The 21,730-nt window shown below is 38.0% G+C and overlaps 1 protein-coding gene across 3 annotated transcripts; it reads left to right on the top strand.

The window, feature by feature from the left end:
- The first annotated feature begins 1,663 nt into the window (after window positions 1–1,663).
- On the top strand, window positions 1,664–21,244 carry TASL (TLR adaptor interacting with endolysosomal SLC15A4). 3 transcript variants are annotated; one of them, XM_045192977.2, is made up of 3 exons: window positions 1,664–1,862; window positions 17,194–17,293; window positions 17,573–21,244. In XM_045192977.2, exon 3 carries the CDS (start codon window positions 17,574–17,576, stop codon window positions 18,465–18,467), a length of 894 nt encoding a protein of 297 aa, XP_045048912.2. In that variant the 5' UTR covers window positions 1,664–1,862; window positions 17,194–17,293; window position 17,573; the 3' UTR covers window positions 18,468–21,244. The 3 variants fall into 3 exon arrangements, with proteins under 3 accessions (XP_045048912.2, XP_024413332.2, XP_045048913.2); XM_045192978.2 differs by lacking the exon at window positions 1,664–1,862 and adding an exon at window positions 16,181–16,467; XM_024557564.3 differs by lacking the exon at window positions 17,194–17,293.
- Window positions 21,245–21,730: the final 486 nt, after the last annotated feature.

Raw genomic sequence — 21,730 nt, forward strand, 5'->3', positions numbered from 1 at the left:
AATAAAATCTTACTATTTGCAACAACATGGATGGAGCAAGAGGGTAATATGCGAAGTGTAATGTCAGACATAAAAAGACAAATACCATATGATTTCACTTATATGCGGAATCTAAAAAACTATATAAATGAACAAACAAAACAGAAACACACTCATATATACAAACTGATGGTTGCCAGATGGCAGGGGAGTTTGTGAGGCTGGGTGAAAAAGGTGAAGGGGTTAAGAAGTACAAATTGGTACTTACAGAATAGTCATGGGGATGTAAATTACAGCTTAGGGAATATGGTCAATAATATTGTAATAACTATGTATGGTGCCACGTGGTTACTGGAAATATCAGTGGGTCACTTCTTAAGTTATATAAATGTCTAACCACTATGCTGTAAACTTGAAACTAGTATAATATTGAATGTCAACTGTAATTAAAAAATAAAAAAGGGAATAAAAATATGACTTAAAATGAATAATAGTTAATTTTTCTTTTTAAAAAAGATTTTATTTATTTATTTTTAGAGAGAGGGGAAGGGAGGGAGAAAGAGAGGGAGAGAAACATCAATGTGTGGTTGCTTCTCACACCCCCCCTACTGGGGACCTGGCCTGCAACCCAGGCATGTGCCCTGACTGGGAATTGAACCAGTGACCCTTTGGTTTGCAGACTGGTGCTGAATCCACTGAGCCACACCAGCCAGTGCAAAATATGACTTATTATACAAGTTTTTAAGTTGAAAGAGTAATACATACACATAGTGGAAATTTCAAAAAGTACAGAGTATAAAGTAAGATTCATTTTCAAAAGGCAATTGTCATTTCAAGTTTTTTGTCTGTGCATGCCTACAGCAATATTCTAATTATAAGCAAATATATAAAATTTTTCCATATATATGCTTTTAAAAATATAAATTGGAGCATGTTATATTCTTGCTAAAGAGTGTATTTTTGAGATCTGCTCTTATTATTAGATGTTAAATCACCTCACTCTAACAATAGGGATATCCATTCATTTGTTTAGCCAATATCCTATCTGTGAATTTTTTCCAGTTGCTTACTTTTTTAATGCAGCAACAGATATATTTTCATATGTGCGCAGGTGCAAATGTATCACATGGATACATTTATAGAAATGAAATTGTTGGGTTAAAGGGTATGAATATTAAAAAAAACTTTGACAGATACTAGGAAATTGCTCTAAAAATGTTTACAACCTCACCAACAGTATATGAGAGTGTCTGTTTCTCCAAAACCTGGTCACAAAGCATATTACTGAATTTTTTCACCTTTGTTAATTTGAGAGAGCAAACTACCTTAACTTGCATTTTAAAAAACTATGAGTACAGTTGAGAAATAAAAGCAACAATAAAAGTAAAAAAAAATATATTTAGTGGTGAAACTGAGAATTTTCTAAGTTGTATCTGACTTCGGCTCTTTTTTGGGAGAGGGGTCCCAGAGAATTTAGTTGTAAGAGTACATTTATATTGACAGAGTTCTTACATAATGGGTAGTAATAAACTGTTTTAACAAGAGACAGTTTCATAGATAGGTTTCATTTTTTGAAAAAGGGGAAGAAACACCATTCTGTGGCTCGATGTGGGTTTGTCAGTTATTGCCAACCCCCTTTCCGGGACTTCCCACTGTTCTTTAGAACAAATCAGATGAGCAAAAACAACTCTTTTTCCATTGGATCAGTTATAAAGAAAATGGAAATGCAACAAGCAGCTCAGTTTCTTGGTTTTTAGGAGTGAAAGCTATATCACTCACCAAAGGCTTGCGAACATTTCTGGATAAAGCACTGGCTGGCTTATTCATCTCTGTATGGTCAATCGTGTTTCTGCAGGACCAAAGGAGCAGATTGGTTAGTGAAGGTAAGAAAAAGGAGGCAACAGGCCCTGCAATGGCTAACTTTTTCTGCCATCTCTCTTCTCACACTTACTTAGTTCCTTTAACATCAGAACTCAGATTTAATCTTATGACATGTAAAATGCTTTGTTTAGTTTACCAAATCAGAGGTGAGAGGGAGTTTAAGTGAACATTCAACGGAATTGGTCATTAAGAGAAGTTTAAGTCAAACACTTCTTTCTCTTATCTCCTCATGTTCACATTTGGGGCATTTCTAAAATATTTTTTAACCCCCCCCCAATTGACTGGTCCGATCAAATTTGTTGTGAAATTTATTCAGTCCTTGTTCACTAGTTCCTACACAGGTTTAGCTTCTGTGATTTTAAAAGAAGGTCCACTATACTTTCAGAAAAAATAAAAAAATAAAGAAGGTTGAAAAACCTAGGCAGAATTTTGCAGGGACAGCACAACACTTGAGTTCAGTTACAGTGATGTAGTTTAAGAAAGAAATACAATCACAATAAATTCCAATTGGATTTGACTCTCAATTATTCATCCAGCGAGCTTGTAATGTTTTCCTGCATAGCAGGACGTACTCAAAGTGAATGTGATTTCAGTGATGATGCTTTTCAAACTGCCATCTGGGTGATTAGAGAAAATCTACTTGTTGGTATTAAAGACAGTGAATGCACATGCAGGCTTTTGGTTTAATTATCTTTACACTTGATCTTAGTCAAAAGACCAAGAAGCAATTGTTTGAATTATCTTTAGAGCTGCTCATTCTTTTTTTGTGTGCACATCTATCTGTGCTTGAATATAGACCTGGTTTAGAATATTGTTTGCAAAGGTCAGTGTGTAGGAACATCGTGTTTCTGAACTTGAGAAGTTTTTTGAAGTAGAGAATATTTAAAATTTCTATAAAACACTCACATTATATTGGTAATTTGGGAGATATACAAAGGTAGTGCACTGATTCTAATATCACTTTGATGTAATGTTTTCAATAGTTACTTCAAGTTACTGAATGATTTTCAATCACATACCTAATGCTTATCTTAGATATCTAACGTATTGTCCCTCTAAAGCTCTTCACAAACATGAGAGAATGTAGATTTGCTAGCAATAGTTACTATTCCCCCCAATTTTTGTTGTGCAAAGTTTCAAACCTGTATAAAAATGGAAAGAATAGTACAATGAGCACCCATATTTCCATCATGTAGGTAAAAAATTAGTTGTAGCTATTTGCCACATTTATGTTTTTCTCTCTCTTTTTCTCTTTCTCTGTGTGTATATATATATACACACATACACATATACACAGTTTTTTTCTGAACTGTTTGAAGGTATGTTGACTTTAGTGCACACGACACCTCCAAATTCTTGAGCATGTATGTCCTACGAAAAAGGGCAGACTTCTGCACAATTATAATGCTAAGGAAATTTAACATCAATAGAATCCTGTTCTATAACATATAATTCATATTTAAATTTCCCCAGTTACCCACATGTTTGTTAGAGAGTTTTTATTGTTTTAAGTATAGTATTCGGTGGAGTATCTTGCATTGCATTTGGTTTATATGTCTACAATTAAGTAAATGTTAACATTAATTGACATAATTGACAATATAACTAATAGTGATGAACAATGGTAACACCAAAGAAATTTAACACTGGTCAATATTATTATGATCACTTTTCTTATGTTTATAGTCTTCTCATTTTGTGTCAAAATATTTTAAGAACAATTCAGAAAATGATCTTAAATTTTAATATTTCCATTTGTGAGATGTAAAGACAGAACATGAAGAAAAATCCAAACTATGAAAAAATAAATTTATTAATATCTCTGTACCAAAATTTACATGTTCTGAAATAAGGAAATTTATATATCCAGATAAAGCCCTTGGAAGTAGTTGTTACCTTTGGTCATAAAGATCTAAGTAGAACCAAACAAAATTATTTACTTATTTGGTGATTATATGGAAAACAGAGGCCTTTCACCTTTTATCGTCTTAGCCATCAAATTTCACTTTGAGAAATTAATTCATTAAGTAAGAATCACTTAACATTTCATAGAGGAATAGATTATGCCAAATCATATGTTTTGTAACAACAATTAAAATATGGATGAGTGATACTTTAGAGCAACTGTCAACAAATGCCACAAAACATTAAATACTAGGGATATAAGACAAGGTATATGATTAAGTGAATGGGTATTTCCAACTCTAAAGACCATACACTTTCTTTTTTTAACATATATTTTATTGATTATGCTATTACAGTTGTCCCATTTCCCCCCCCATTTTCCTCCCTGCCCTGTACCCCCCTGCCACCAGCATTCCCCCACCTTTAGTTCATGTCCATGGGTCATATACTTAAGTTCTTTAGCTTCTCCATTTCCTATACTATTCTTAACCTCCCCCTGTCTATTTTCTACCTGCCATTTATGCTTCTTATTCCCTGTACCTTCCCCCCATTCTCCCCCTCCCCCTCCCTGTTGATAACCCTCCATGTGATAAAGACCATGTACACTTTCAAAGATTGAGGAAACTACAGATTTTTTTTTATACATGGAGATCCTTCCTAAGGAAACCTCTTGTCTTGGGTAAAGTTCTTATATCATTCACTAAAAAAAAAAATTAAAACACGTAATACAGATTTGGTTACAGTATTATAACTAGATTATGAACAAAATAATATTCAGGTTTTTCAGTGATAACCTTTCAGTGGTTTATCTGCAAGGCCTCCAAATCAATAAGCTCTTGAAAAACATAGGTTGGAATGATAGAATCTAGAATTTAGATTATAGGGGAAGTAGAGAAGTGGAGAGATGAAATAGAGTACTTTGTGAAGGTTGGAAGTATTAAAAAATAACATCCCTGATATGTCACCTACACATAGCATTCATAAGACAGTTTGCTTCACCCTCAACTTGGAGGCAAAAAATAAATTTGCTTACCTGATTGCAAAGTTAAAAAATAATAATAATGTTTTGGAGAATGTCAGTGGAAGCAGTTAATCTCAAACATTGCTGATGAGAGAATAAATTAACCGAAGCTACTTGAAAGACAATTTGCAATAGCTATGATCTAGTAATTCAACTTTTCCAAATCAGGCCTAAGGAAACATTCATGGAAGCACATGCAGTGATCACAGATAATAAAAAAGCAAGAAAAATCAGAATGTTCACCATGAGAAATGATTTGCTAACATAAGCTGTGCCTGTAGGTGTATGATTTTGTAACTGTTAAAGGGCAGATCTATATAAGCAGACATGTTGACAGGTGGGAAAGAAATTGCACCCCAGCTGGCTAGGCCCAAGATCTTCTATGGAACAGCAGATGCCATCTTCCTGTCTTTAGTTCCATAAAGCTACATCCCATGATGGGGGAGGCAACCCCATCCCACTGCCTCCATTTTTGTGTGGCTGTGGTCTTCCTCGTACCCTTTCTCCACCTAGCCTCTCAGATGTCTTAGTTTGCCTGCACACAAATTGTTCTTCCAGAGACTGGATCTCTTCTGCTGCCTTATATCCTCTAACTCCCCCACTGGCTACCAATCCCCAATCTTCCTGCTTGCCTTCTGCTATTGCCAGTTACTCCTTTATTCAAAGGACTGTCCCCATGATTTATTTCACTGCTTAAGGTAGCAGCTGAATTTTGCTCAAGTTCCACATAATCCTGATAAATACAGGGGTGGGCAAAAGTGGACTTACAGTTGTTCAAATGGAAATACACATGCAGGTTATGATTATCACACAGCTTTATTAGCTCAAAAGAACATCACAATGGCACAGTGCACTTAGGTACAGTCTCTTAAGTGCTCGAACTGCCGGCCTGCATTATTGACACATTCCTGCAGTCTGCTTGCTATACTCAGGCACACTTTGGCACAGAGTTCTTTATTGCCATCAATTTCTTGACATGGTTCTCTTAGGCAGTGAATCCTATCACCCAGCATGTGTGTTTTTTTAGGAAAAGACTTCATCTTTGACAACACACTGAAAGAAGAAGTCCACGGGGTAAGGTCTGGTGACAGTGATGAGGGCCATTCCACCAGCCCTCATCAACCTATCCACCTGTTGGGTAATTGTTCATCAAGAAACTCACACACTGTTAATGGTATAATGTGGAGGAATTCTGTCTCATTGAAAGGACAAGTCACTGTTATGCTGTCTCTGTAATTGTGGTAAAACGGTGTCCCTCAGCATGGTAAGATACAGGTCATGTGTAACAGCTGTATGGAAAAAATAGGTCCAAGTAGCCCTTTACATGAAAGACAGGCCTGAATTCTTATCCCCAGCTGATTCAACTGTCCTTCTATCATTATATGGGGATTTGCTCTTGAATGGCAGACATGGTTGTGCCGATTTACAGCATCTGAAAGTTTAAAATGAGCTTCATCGGACCACGTAATTTTATCGATGATGCCATTGCCTTGTCTGTCTGTATTCAGAACCACTTCACAGAATTGTAAGCAGTGATCTGGATCATCCTCTAATAACCCATGATACAATTTTGGCACATACATTTTCAAATCTAAATGTTGCATTAGATGACTCAAAGATCTACAGGAAGTGCCTAACTCAACAGTAGCTCTTTGTTTTGATTTTTTAAATGGCTCTTTGTAAATGCCTGACTCACTAACATTTCATTTTCCTGGGTGGTAATACTGACTGGTCGACCACTTTTTGGAGCATTACACATGGACCCAGTTTCATCAAATTTCTTGTGTGTTCTGTAAATTGTCTACTTAATGAAGGTGTATCAAATTCTTTAGTCCATTTCTGTCAAAACTTTTTGGCATTCTCTTTCTTCTGGAATTGTTTAAGAATCCACTTTCATTGGTGGTTAGTTAAATTACGAACCATCCTGCCTAGAAGATAAATCATAAGTAAAAATAGGAAATAATAACAAGATAAATACAAATCAATAATACAATAATAAATAAATAAATAACAATGCAAGAGTAACTGTTTCTCGTACTCACAACTGTAAACCTACTTTGCCCACCCCTGTATATTGGGGTCAGGGAGAGAAGAACCTAGAAATGCTTTCTATTTGAGGGACATGGGTTCTACGTGGATGGCTAGGGGTTCTGAAATGTTGATATATGTATGAGATGAGACTTGAAGGGTATGAGTGGTGGGATGACGGATGGATAGGGAACCAGGGCTCTCAGGACAGAAGAATAAATGCATAAATACCTGCGATGGACATGGGGCTTGGGAGAAAGTGGGAGAAGTTCAGTATGCCTGGGGTCCTGTGTCCTATGGGGCATAGGCAGAGATGAGACTGGGAAGGCAGATAAGGCAGATATGTGAATATCATGAGGGCCTAACGTGTATGGACTTTATCCTGGAGGTGTTTGGGAGCTCTTAATATTTAAACAGGGCATCTGTAGTGTTAAATTACTCTGGCTGTAAAATTAAGGGTGAGATGATGCCAGGCTATAGCAGTGGAAATGGTTAAGGAAAGTATTCATACACTTAGGTTAAAAGACGAGAGGATAAATTATTTATATATATCAAAGACATAAATATTGCTACATGATTGGGACATATATGTAGCCCTCTGGTCCACCTTCTGGGGTGGGCACTGGCTGTCTTCCTGGAGTTTTTCTTTCTGAACTTCATTGCATCTTCCTTCCATTATTCGACAGTACTCTTGTTAGTAAATGGAGTCAGGGCTGATACGCTTTTCCTCGAAGGACTAACTGCTTGTCATGATTGTGATATGAACTGCTCTCAACTGTGCAGTAGTGTGATGTGCTTTAAAATCAGACCACATGCTTTGGCATTTGTAAACTTGGACTTGAATCTTACCGCTAGTGCTGAGTTGCTTTGTGCCCTTGGGAAGGTCGTTTGTCATATCCAAATCTCAATTTTCTCATTTGGAAAACTCAGATTATGATATGCACGGTGGGGTAATAGTAGGTTTACAGTTGTGAGAATGTGAAACACAGAGTTTATTCTTGTATTATTATTGATTAATTATTGTATTATTTTCCATATGAACAACTGTAAACGTACTTTGGCTCTGACCTGTATACCTAAAACAAAGTATTGTTGGAAGATTGGGGGAATTGTACAGAAAGCACCTGACACAACTGGTGTTATTATTACGCCCTATCCAACTTACTGCATCTGCTTTCCTAAAAAAGATTTTTATTTATTTATTTTTTAGCAAGAGGGGAAGGGAGGGAGAAAGAGAGGGAGAGAAACATCAATGTATCCATTGGTTGCTTCTCGCACGTCCCCAACCACGGACCTGGCCCGTAGCCCAGGCATGTGCCCTGACTGGGAGTCGCAGGCTCATGCTCAATTCACTGAACCACAGCAGCCAGGGCTACATCTGCTTTTAGACTTAGGTCAAAGGGAGGGAAGCCGTGGCTTATGGGCCAAACTGGCCATCTGCCTGTCTTTATAAATTAATTTTTATTGAAACACAGCCACATCCATTTGTTTATTGATTGTCTCTGGTAACTTTTCTGTTATGATGGCAGAGTAGATGTAACAGGCACCTGAAATAGTAAATACTTGGCCTTTTATAAAAAACGTTTGCTGATCCCCAGCTTAGGTTTTTCCAAATATTCCCTCTTTAGGTTTTTTAAGTTCTTCCCACTTTAAGTTTTCTCTTTGAATTCAGGCTTGTGTTGTTTGGGTGTAAATTAAAAGTATGTTTATGTACAGAAGCTATAACAACAGTTTTCTGAGAAACTATGTAAATGCTAGTGTAGAAGGATGAATTTATATTGCAATTTCTCCTGAAATCCAAGTAAATAATTTAACAAAGTGCTGTACTTCAGCACATATTTCTAAGTTGTGAATTTGCACATAAGGTTAATTTTGGTATTCCCCTGTCTAGTAATGATTAATGCAGGCTAAATTTGCTTAGAACATCTCATCTGCAAATGTCCTTGGGTGTCTCTTCCATCACACTTAACCAGTCATGGAGAATTCTAAATATATTTAGATATTTTATATATATATATATATATATATATATATATATATATATATAGTGAGTATACATACATAGCTTCTCTCTGATGAGAAACAAAAATTCAAGTGATAAAATATCTTTAAACAATTGAAGTAAGACATTGGGTCCAGTTTTAGTGTCTCAGATGAAATGAAATCTAATAAATGTTAACATTTGTTTGAAGTATACACTTTATAGTATCTTTGAAGAGACTGAGTGACATCATAAGACTTTCATAGATAATCACCAAAATGTATTAAGAACATATGCCAACAATTAATCAAAATAAACCAAAATACCTTTCTCTATTTAAAAAAAAAATTGTTATTTATTTATTTTTAGAGAGAGGGGAAGGGACCAAGAAAAACAGGGAGAGAAACATCAATGTGTGGTTGTGCACTCCCTACTGGGGACCTGGCCCGCAACCCAGGCATGAGTCCTGACTGGAAATCAAACTGGCAACCTTTTGATTCGTAGGTGGGCACTCAATCCATTGAGCCACACCAGCCAGGGCTATTTCTCTATTTTTAAATTTTACAATGTCATGTTGTACAACACCGTTTTCATTGTAAAGGTACATTAAAGAGTTTTAATGATGATTAAATTAGTTAACATATGTATAATTTTTATTTATGAGTTTCACCCAGTATTATTTATTAGTCTGCTCACATCTTTAGAACAATGTTTGAAAAGCTGCCATATGATCTCACCTTTAACTGGAACATAATCAATAGAAGAAAAAAGGAAACAAAATATAACCAGAGACATTGAAGTTAAGAACAATCTAACAGTGGGCAGGGGGGAGTGGGGAGGGGACAGTGAGGAGAGGGGATTATAGGAACTACTGTAAAGGACACATGGACCAAATCAAGGGGGAGGGTGGAGGTGGGGGAGGGAGGGGGGTTCAGCTGGGGTGGGGTGGAGGGATGGGGAGAAAAGGCACACAACTGTAATTGAATAACAATACAAAATTAAAATTAAAAAAAAAAAGAAAAGAAAAGCTGCTTTAGCTTGCTCTCTGCTGCCCTCTGCTGCTAGCTTTTCAGAAATGAATTTCGATTCTGAATAATGCTCACCTAACCCTCTTTTCTCTTCTCTTCTTAATATAGTCATAAACCCCTGCAATGTGAAGGTTTGAGGGGGCTCTATAGATACTTTAATATCACAAATGATATGTTGATTCTCTTAGAGGTTAAGCAACACGTGAGTGTGGGCTCTATTTTCTGACTGTCAGTATTTGAATGTCTGGTAACTTTGGATGCATTACTTAAGTTTGACAACTATAAAATGGACAGAATGGTACCTACATCTTAGTCTTTGTGGAGATCCATTGATTCAGTACATAAAAAGCACTTAGAATAGTATCTGGGTCATAGCTAATGTTAGCTACTTTATAAACTTGCCACTTAACTAGACTAAAACCACAGCTAGTGACAAGGTCAGAACAAGAATTCTAGTCCGTTGACTACCAGTTCAACAGTTTTTTTGCCCTAGTAAGTCTGAATACATAAGTACATTTTACCTGCGAATGTGAATTTTTAAAATGTGACCTGTTTAATACATTTGAAGCTCTTGTAGTCTTCACAAAGCTATGTAATACCGCAGCTCTTGCTGTCACTAATTCCTCCTTGTACTGTTCAAGACAGGCTCCCCACAGAAATGATGACAAACATTCACAGGCTCCTCAGGCCTCCCATATAAATTCCTACTGCCCCCACTTGGAAGATGATTTTACTGTTGACTTTAAGTAACCTCTCTAATGGGCTCCCTGCCTGAATCTCCAACACACTTACACTCAGACACTTACACTCAGAGAGTGTACCTCGTGTCAGACTCAAGAGAAACAAAACTAAACCCAACAGCTTCCTTTCCAGCTCCTTCTCCTGATCTCCCTATTTTGGTCAATGCTGGTGCCATTTCCTAGCATGCCCAGACTCAGAGTTACTTTTGGCTTGCTCCCTTCTCTCATTCATATTTAGGTCCACGAGTCTTGGTCTCTCAAGTTCATTCCTTCTCTTCCTTTTCTGTTACCTCCCTCCTGGTTCCTGTCCCAATCATCCCAGGATGCTGCCAGATTCATCCTCACCTAACTTGAGTCTTTAACCCCAATCTTACTTTGCTGAAAATTATCTTGCACTTTACTGATCGATTACATCATGCCGTGGTGCATCAGCTTAGTCATCTGCTAGAGCTTTGTATTGTCTGCAGGGTAAATAGAATGGCTTCAGCCTTGCATGACCCTATTTACCTCTCAGACCTTATCTTTCACTCCTCCCTCACAGGAATCTTGTCCTTTAGCCATCAGTTTGTCTATCCCTATACATTAGGATACACTTTCTGCCTTCCCATCATTGGACCTACGCTGAGCCCCACATATCAGAATGGTAGGGTTCTTATTCTACCAGAATAAAAGTACCAAGAAAGTTCTCAGTTAATGACAAATAGGGCAAAGCATCCATTAGTCAAACCAAAATTCTAGACCTTCTTCCCTCATCATTGTGAAGGAATGGAGATTGTTTGGAGTACTCATAAACATCATCCACATAAAATAAAAGAAGAATACATTAGGGTTGATTATTTATTATGAAAATAAATAGGATAAGTTGTGGTAGATTTGGGATATGTCTGGAGGGGAACAAAGGGTAATAAAGAGTGATTCTGCAAATTGTAACACTTCAGTGAAGGCTCTTAGGAGACCGTGATGGAGAAATACCACTTGCATCCCACCTAGACTGGTATCTATTACTGACCCACATGAAAATGACGACACAGGCCTCCTTACTTTTGTCGACCTTCCTTCTCTCCTCTGTCTCCAATGCTTCCTCCTTTCTCACTGCCCATTCCAATTCATCTTGTTCTTTAGGGCCAAATAAAAGTTCACTGTTTCCACAGTGATCTCTCCTTCTCTTCTTTGCCCTGAAAAAAATGCAGTATCTTTAACCACAAACTCAGCTGTGTAGGAAATGTCACTTTCCTCCCCCCACCCTTAGTTACTTGAAAAATATTTAATTCCTATTTTAATGAAAATGTTAATCAAAGTTATACATGCACACAGTTTGGGTCCAATAATTCTAAGATGTTTGCTAGGAAACAAGTCTCCATCCCTTTTCCAAAAGCAACTACATTAATCTCCTTTGACTATTTGATATTTACTATCATTTCTCTAAATAGCATGTGCGTGTTGCAACTTTTGGATTTTTCAGTTTTGGGTATTATTTGTTGACTCGTCACCATGAAAATAAGGCTTTAGTTCCCTTTCTTCCCCGGCTTTCACGGAGTACATACATCCTCTCACTATGTGCACTGGCTATCCAGTCTGGACACAGAGGCAAACACCCAAGACAATTTTTATTGGTATTACATTGATGTAACTGATAACACATGATCATTTTTCCTGACTTTATTGTTATCCGGTGGTTATACTTTAAATTTGGTTACATGCATTTCCAGTGATTTATATATCATTGTGACTATGCAAAGGCTATTTACAACTCAGCCATGCAGTATTTTGCTGCACGACTTTTTTTCTTAAATTATGGGTTGGAATTTATAATTGCCTAGCTCTGTGGTGTGTAATATTGTAGCCAAATGTGGTTATTTAAATTAAATTAGGGTTTCGGTCACACGAACCACATTTCAAGTACTCACTAGTCACATGTGGCTTTCGGCTATGACACTGGACAGCGCAAGCAGTGAACATTTCATCACCACGTCCACTGCTGTGAACAGCACTTTCATCACCTCAGAGACAACGTGCAGAGCCACACGGTTAAAACACAATCTGAGCCATTCTCACAGGCATTCTAGACTTCTCCCAATAAAAGCAACAACAAAAAAAAAAAGGAAAAGAAAGGAAAGGAAGTTCTATAAAGAGACTGTTTCAAAATAGCAAAACAAAATATTTTAGCTGAGTCCCATTTCATTACCACACATCTAAAAGTTTATGCTTTTGGTTCTCTATCTTTTTAAAAAAGATTTTGTTTATTTATTTTTTTAGAGAGAGGGGAAGGGAGGGAGGGAAACATCAATGTGTGGTTGCCTCTTGCGTGCTCCCTACTGGACATCTGGCCTGCAACCCAGGCATGTGCCCTGACTAAAAATTGAACTGGCAACCCTTTGGCTTGCAGCTGGCACTCAATCCACTGAGCCACACCAACCAGGGCAGATTCCCATCTTTTGATACTCCTTGAAAGGAGTACAGAAGTCAATGAATTAATCAGATGTCACTCTAAAATTATTGCAGTGACAGTGATCATACAGTGAACTTTAAATTGCAATTATAAGTATCTGCCTTCAGTATTTTACAGTCCTTTATGTTATCACCTTTACTATCTTCTAAGTCCATGCTGTTCAGCATAGTGTTATGTGGTGTTTTTAATTAATTTAAATTAAATACACCCTGGCCGATGGGGCTCAGTGGATTGAGCGCCAGCCTGAGAACCAAAGGGTTGCTGATTCGATTCCCAGCCAGGACTGGGTTGTGGGCCAGGTGTCCAGTAGGGAGCGTGAGAGAGGCAACCACACATTGATGTGTCTCTTTCTTTCTCCCTCCCTTCCCCGTCTCTAAAAATAAATACATAAAATCTTAAAAAAATAAATTAAATTAAAATTCAGTTTTATTAGCCATATTTCAAGTGCGTAGTAGCCACATGTGGCTATTGGTTAACATTTGGGACAGCACAGATATAGATCATTCCATCATTCCAGAAAGTTCTGTTGGACAGTGCTGGTTTATATTTTTCTTTTGCTTAGCTTTTCCTAATTCACAGCTAAAGTCTATAGTCAATTGTATAAATCTTACTTCATGATGGGCAGACTTACTAAGTTGTCTTCCATTTCATCTTTATCTTCAGAAAGCTTCAGATCTGTAACAACCAGTTAGGTTGCCTTTTGAGCCTATTATATAGCGTTCATCCTGGAAGGTCCTTTTACTTTCATTATGGCTCGGACTCTCTCTGACACTTCCTGGACCTAGGTCGAAAAAAGGGAGAGCCTCAGTCTGCGGCCCTTCCATCTTCTCTTCCTAGTCTTGGCCACACCTCACGTTCAGCCCACATATCCAGTTTCAGTGTACAGCCTCAACAAAAGGGCCGGAGGAAGAGAGGGAGAGAAACATGTGTGAGAGAAATATAGATTGGTAGCCTCTCACACGCCCCCAAACACAGGCATGTGCCCTGACTGGGAACCAAACTGGTGACCTTTCAGTCTGCAGACAGGCATTCAATCCACTGAGCCACACCAGCCAGGGCATAAATAAAATATTTAAAAAAAAAGAATTTTTAGACATTGTTATATGATCATCTTGCTTCTCATGTTGTTGAGAAGCCTGAAGATTCTGGTTCTTGGACTTTTTTTGGGGGGGTTGCTTTTTCCTTCCTGGAAACTTCTAGTATTTTTTTTTTTTTTCATCTCAAGTGTTCTATCATTTCACAATAATGAAACAAGGTGTGATCTATTTTTACCCAGTATTTTGGGAACTCATGTCCTTCAGTTCTAGGAATTATTGTTGAATTCTTTGGATTTCCCCTCTGTTTACTCTGTCCTCTTTCTGAACCTTCTAGTATTCAGGTAATGGATCTTCTGGACTGGTTTTCTAATTTTGTCTTTTCTCTATTATTTCCCATCTTATATTTTTGCTCTAGTTTCAAAATGGGAGCATCTAAATGCATGTTTATTTAATCTATCTATTATTGGTTTAGTAATTCTACCCTCACCTGGTATCTCACAGCCCATGGGTCTTGTAAGATTCTTCCTTGTCAGGTCTCCTAAATCATTAACCCTCAGCCTCCTACTTTCCAGCTTCTAAAATGTGTGCTTTTGTCTTTTCTTCTGTTCCCCATTTGTGTGTGTGTGTGTGTGTGTGTGTGTGTGCATCATGTTAAAAAACAACTTACTGCTGTTTTAGTGAACTTTAGGGGGTGGGAAATACATGCACATACCTAACCAGCTATTTTTTTTCCTGGAACGCTTTGCTTTTCTCTGCCTCAACTTGATTTCACTCTTGAACTCAGCTCACATTCTCCTGAGTAATCACTGTCAGTCAGGATTTCCTCAGTCACTTCAGGGCTCTGTCCTCTCTGGATTTAGAGCCATAGGGTCAGTTGGGGATGTGCAAGTGGAGGCATTTTTGGTTATCATCATTCACTCACACTGGCATCAGTGGCAATTTCTTATCCTTCCCCTGGCCCCTGGTGAACAGTCTGGAGAGATCATGTTTGTAATCTTCCCATTCCAAATCTAGGTCTTTTCCAGGCTTGCGGGCTCTGGTCAGTGTGCTGGTGTGAGCAGATTTGATGAGCCAGCCTCTGATCTGTGTTCCCAGGCAATTCATGTGGCTGGCTCTCCTCCTGCTCCTGCTCCGTGCAGAGCAGGAGAGACTTTTGTGAGACTTCCCGCTTCCTCAGATTATACTTGGCACATAGAGCACACACCTGTTCTATTTTTGGCTCCCAAACCTACCTGGAGCCATACGATTTGACTCCACAGGGGATTCTATCCACTGAGTGTATTGCTAATGCACACATAAATATTATGCTCTAAGTTTTGTAGGTCTCTGCATTCTGAAGCTTTAAAGCTCAGGTTATGTATCTCAGAAGCCATTTCTCTAAAACTATGGTTTCTGCTGAGAGTTTCTGAAGCCAGTTTAGCAACCCAAAAGCTGAGAGTTGCGCTTCTGCTTTAGTTTTCTACAATAATGTACTGAGGACTTGAAGGGGGAAGGCTCTAGCTGCAGCCTTGGAGGGGTGGAGTGGTAGGGTCACAGCAGAACTGCCTCCCTATGAAGCCTCTATGCTAAACTTTGCTGCTCTGTTAATTCTCTTCTTGTGTATATAAAGATTTGCCTTTCTACCTGGGTATTCAGTTGTTTGAGGGCAGAACATACTTAGAAAGTTTTTTCAGGAAAGAAAAAACATTTTCATCATCCTTGTAAGTGTGTCCAGCATACAAAAATTACTTCATGGATTTGTTGAAGAGCTTTAATTTTGTATCTTTATGGCACAAATCTATGCCTAGAACTTATAAATTTGCTGAATATATCTTGGAAAAGTTTCCAAAAGAGAAAACCAGCAATGAAAGTATTATGCTTATACAACTAAAACAATTATATGTATTATATTTATAAAATCTACTTTATACAATTAACAAATTTACTTGGGAAATAACTGCATGGATATGTAAAAGATGCTAAGATTTAAAAAGGACTCTTATGCACAGTTAAAGTAATCCTTTTGTAAAATTAATTTTTTATTATTAATGTTTGAATCTGTTTTCCCACCAATAAAATAATTCCTTCTTAATTTGACTTTTCAATTCAGGTTCATGTTCACAGGTCTCTTTTAGAAACCCAGCTTTGAAGGACAAAGAGAACTAGTTTTCCTTGTCTGTTGCCCAGCGCCAAGAATGTCTGTGGGTTCCTTTTTTAGAAAACACAGCTGCTGGTTTCTAGCCTATTCTAGTCACTCCAGACTCAGGTGACAACTGCTGAGGGTGGAGAGGGGACGCAGGTGTAGTGAAAGCCCATGGTCAGAAAAGCTCTTTGGTAACTAGGGTAGAGGTAAACACATCAGTTGGGTGCAAAGACATTTCCAGGACTTATTGTGAGAAGTGGGCGAACAGAGCAAGAAATTCATCCTGGGCTACAAAGGTATGTGTGGCTTTGTGGTCCCTTATAATCAGTTGTTAGTGAATTAATTTCATACCATGCCATTGCCATCAGTTATTTAATTCAAATTAACAAATATCTTTTTAGTCCCTCCTAAATGCAAACAACTGTGCTAGTTCTGAGGGATAAAGTAAAAAGATGGGTAAAATACTGCTCTATTTTCAGGAGAATTTGCCTTGTTGTTTTTCTCATAACCCACTAGCTATGTTGCTTTCCCAGTTTGCAGTTTCTCAATCTCCATTTCCTCTGAGCAGGATGCAAATGCCCTTTCTTCACTCCTAAGGCCCTTTACGACCCAGTTCCAACCTATTTTCCCAGCCCTTTCTGCTTATGCTTAGCATGTTGGTAGATGGTGAATGGACCACACCATTATATTCTCTTATAACTCTGTGCCTATGTCTGAAACTTTTATTAGTCTTCACAATTTAGCTGAATGTCATCTTCTTTGTGACCTATTCCATAACTCCTCCCTCTTATCCCCAGGTTGTATTAGTGGATCCTTCTCTATACTTCCTTTGTAACTATCATCATTTGAACTCGCAGTGATATAATATTGGAATTGTTTATATCCAGTTTATTTTCTCCCATAGTGGAAATTTCTTGAAGGATGGATCTGTGTCCTATTTATCTTTTTTTAAAGAAACATTTAATTTAATTTATTTATTCTTTTAACCCTTACCTGAGGACATTTATTTCTTTATTTTTTAGAGAGAGAGAAAGGGAGAGAGAGAAACCTCAATGTGAGAGAGAAATATTGATTGGTTGCCTCCCATACGCACCCCTACTGGAGATCAAGTCCACATCCTAGGTATGTGCCCTGACTGGGGATCCAACCTGAAACCTTTTGGTGTATGGGACAATGCTCCACCCATCTGTGCCTCACCAGCCAGGGCTGTGTCCTATTCATCTTTATATCTCCAGCACATGCAATAGTCGTGGTACACACCAGGCTCAGAATTAGTAATGGCTTGCTGAATGAATGAAATGACTTCATTTGTTTCCTTTACTTTTTTGATACATCGACTGCCAATTTTAAAAAATCCCAGTCTTCATTTTCTCCATTGTTACTCACCAATTCTCTTTCCAGAATGCTGTCAGAAGGGTACCTCAGTGGACTTGCCTACAGGAATGACATCCCCTGGAGCTATGCATCTTACAATGAGAAGGTGGTTGAGGAAAAGGAAGAAGAGATGAATTCTGCTGCTCTTTCCTATTCCTCTGTGGATGAAACACAAGTTGGAAGTCTCTACCTGAGCTGCAAATCATCTGGCAAGTTCATTTCCTCACTGCATTCGAGAGAGAGTCAACACAGTAGAAACCAGAGAATGACAGTGCTACAGACAAATGCCAATCCTGTGTTTGAAAGCCCAAACTTGGCTGCAGTTGAAATATGTAGAGATTCCAGCAGAGAGACCTACTTGGTTCCCCCTTCATGCAAAAGTATTTGCAAGAATTACAATGACTTACATATTGCAGGAGGCCAGGTGATGGCCATTAATTCAGAGACAACAGATTTTCCCTCCGAGACCAGTTTTGAATATGGCCCTTTGCTGAAATCATCTGAGATTCCTTTGCCAATGGAGGATTCCATATCTACTCAGCCCAGTGACTTTCCCCAAAAACCTATCCAGCGATATTCATCCTACTGGAGAATAACCAGTATCAAGGAAAAAAGCAGCCTGCAAATACAGAAGCCTATTTCTAATGCTGTGCTGAATGAATACCTGGAACAGAAGGTGGTAGAGTTATATAAGCAGTACATTATGGACACTGTGTTTCATGAAAATTCCCCTACCCAGATTCTGGCATCTGAACTCATCATGACAAGTGTGGACCAAATTAGTCTCCAAATGTCTAGAGAGAAGAACCTGGAGGCCTCAAAAGCCAAGGATATAGTCATTAACCGCCTATTACAGTTGGCATCCACTGAAATCAGCACTCCTAGTCTCCATATTTCACAGTATAGCAATGTGAATCCATAGAGAGGATGCTTCCATTCCTCTTTATCAACTACTTACAGCTAAAACAACACTTCATTCATTTATTCTGAGAATGTGGAGGAGGGGTTTTGGAAGGAGTCAAGAGACAGTGAAGTAAACGTTGGCTGGAGGTCAGGTGTGAATTAAGAGGAAATCTCATATTACACATGATAAAAGAATGTGGAAAGAGGTGCTATAAAGACTGATTTCAAAGCAAGGGTTGTATAGCAACAAAGCAAAACCCAAAAATGATAAAAAAAAAAGAAAGGTAGGATTCATTTCAAGGAGTATAGAAATTGAAAAAGAAGACAAGCCAAAGAACACACATCCTGGTAAAAGTAAAAAAGCCAAACGTTTCAGGGTAACGAGTTAAGGATATGCTTGTTACTCAAATAAATTCCTCCAAGTTGATTTTTTCATGAGGGAAATGAACTGTGGAAGGCTGGTATGTGTGAACAGAGAGAAAGGTTCAAAAAGTTTCAGAATGCATTTAGCTCTCCTTTCTATTCTGTATCAGTAGATCACTTAAAATATATTCTTTATAAATATGAAAACAGTAACAAATTGCAATTGTACTTTTAGTTTTGAATCATTACTTAGCTATAGTTACAGCCATAAAGCACCCACTCAAATCTCCTAATTCTGTTTTCTAGTGGAGATGAAGTTTTCTAAATGGAAAATACCACACAGTGAATGTTAAACTATTTTGATTTTGCTACATATGATTTTCTTGATGATACAGAATTATGAATCTTCTTTTCCCTGTATTTTTCTCTTCCTTTTCTCTATGTTCTCTTGACCCTTCTGGAGCCAGGAGGGGGTCTTCTGTATCATGAAAACAAGGTTACAAGGTCTAGGATCCTATGATGTCAAATTCCATAAATTCATGCACCAAAATGCTGGTTTTATGAGGGTCACACTACTCTATCCCCTTCCTCTAGCTCAGAGATTGGCAAACTATGGTACTGGTCAAATCTAGCCTGCCACCTTATTTTGGAGATAGAATTGACAGATAACATTATATTAGTTTCAGGTGTACAACATGATTTGATGTTTGTATATATGACAAAATGATCGCCACACTAAATCTAGTTACATCTCTTTTGAAATCCCATGAACTAAGAATTTTAAACCATTTAAAAATGGAAAAACCAATCAAAATAAGACTATTTTGTGACATGAGAAAATTATGATATTCACATTCAGTGTCCTTAAAATAAGGCTGTATTAGAATACAGCCACACCCATTCATTTATGTATTTTCTATGACTGCTTTCACACTAGAATGGCAAAGTTGAATAAACTTGACAGAACAGATAGCCCACCAAACTCTAGCAGTAACATGTGCCCTTTTACAGAAGTTCGCCAAAGCTGCATCACAGCAGTGCCTTGCTCATATAATGGCTGCTTAACTTAATTCAGCTTTTCTAGAGAAGCTGACTGAGATGGAGACTGGTGAGCAAGTTTTTTGGAGACTGTTGGGAACAACCTCTGTGGTGGAGTGAGGAAAGCAGAAGAGGTTTCCACTTCAGGCCACCTCAGAGAGCTCTGAAGTTGGGGTGGTCCTTCAAAATAGATCCAAATGAAAATTGGAGGGCTGGCTTTGGTTCTCCAGCTCCACAGATAGGAGGCATCACCTTAGCTGAGGCAGTTCAGTGGAGGGCAAAATTCCCACAGTGGAAGTCAAGGGTGAGCCCTCAGCAGCCAAGCTCTGAAAGCTGCTGGGGGAATAAGTTCGTCATCCAGAAAGAAGGACCTGTGGAGCCAAACAGCATCCTCTACATGTCTCAGCATGTATATCTGTAGAGTGAATGATTTTTCTTTACAATATATAATATTATATAAGGAAACTTGATTGAATAATTATTCAGAAATGTTATTCACTATTTTAAATATATCATAACAATAGCTGCTGTGTTTTAATCACTTGCTATATGCCTGGCACCATGTTTAGCATTTCGTGTGGACTATCTTATATAATTCTCAAAATAACCTTATGAGAGAGAGTGCCTTTTTTTTTTTTTAAACAGAGGAGTCAGCTGGGTTCAGGGAAGTTAAGTAATTTGTACAAAGACACACATTGGGTAGTGCAACTGGTAGAACTGGATTTGAAAATCCTGGCTCTTAACTACTACCACTTACTCTTGTGTTGTCCACGGTGTTTGTTTCATTAAAGACTATATTCCTTGTGTTTTCTACTCCTAGGGAAAAGAACTCAATCTGATGTTACTTCATTTTTTCTTTATAGTGTTTTGCTTGATGATATTTATTTGCATATCTTCTCCCCTCCAGAAGATAAACTTTGATTTATTTTTGTTCTTCCATGTCCCAAACAGCACTCGCACATAGTAGGCACCCACTCGATATATGTCAACTGGATGAGTGAGTTTTGGTTGTGTTGGGTACTGCATCTGCTGGTCAAAGTGCAAGACCATAATATGAAAACCAGATAACTGTGACTAGAAAAGAGCGCTATCGAGAGTTGCCCCTCCTGGAGAAAATTGACTGAATAAATGAGCTTAATTTCTTATAGCAAGTTAGTAAATAGTATAACAAAATGCATTATAATAAAATATTATCATGGATAATTTTTCTTTTGCTTACTTAGTGAAAAATAATTTGTTACAAAGTCCAGACATACCTCGGAGATATTGCAGGTTCAGTCTCAGACTACCATGTATCACAATAAACTGAGTCATAACCTTTTTGCTGGTGGAGGGTCTTGCCTTTAATTTGTTAAGAATGTAACATCTGTGAAGCACAATAAAGAGAAATGCATAAAATGAGGTACGCCTGTATACTGTTTCATTTTTTTCAATGAGCATTTATTTGCTGTTATGTTTTTTTTGGGGGGGTGTTGGAACACTGTGTATTAAACTTATGTAGGGAAGACACACCTGTGTGCATACACACACAGAGAAGTAGGCTCTGTTCTCTGCAAGCTTACTATGTTGTTGGTGAGACCTAGCAAATAACTAGGGAACAAGTACCAGAGCCACCTATTAGGCAAGAACTTGGCAAAGTGGTACAAACAGGAATACAATTATCAGTGATGGCAACTCAAGTGTGGTAAGTGCTGAAAAGGAGACATGTTAAAAGGCACTGGACAGAAAGAGCCCAGCACAGGCAAAGATTCCAAGGAGAAATGATGGGTCTAATTACTCTTGAAGAACACGATTGGATCTAGGCAGTTGGATGGGAGAGATGTTCCAGGCCGAAGCATGAGAGCATTTGGTGTGACAGGTGGATGATTATAACTAGAGCTG

This window comes from Desmodus rotundus, chromosome X (genome assembly GCF_022682495.2).
Source record: "Desmodus rotundus isolate HL8 chromosome X, HLdesRot8A.1, whole genome shotgun sequence".
In the NCBI taxonomy this organism is placed as follows: Eukaryota; Metazoa; Chordata; class Mammalia; order Chiroptera; family Phyllostomidae; genus Desmodus; species Desmodus rotundus.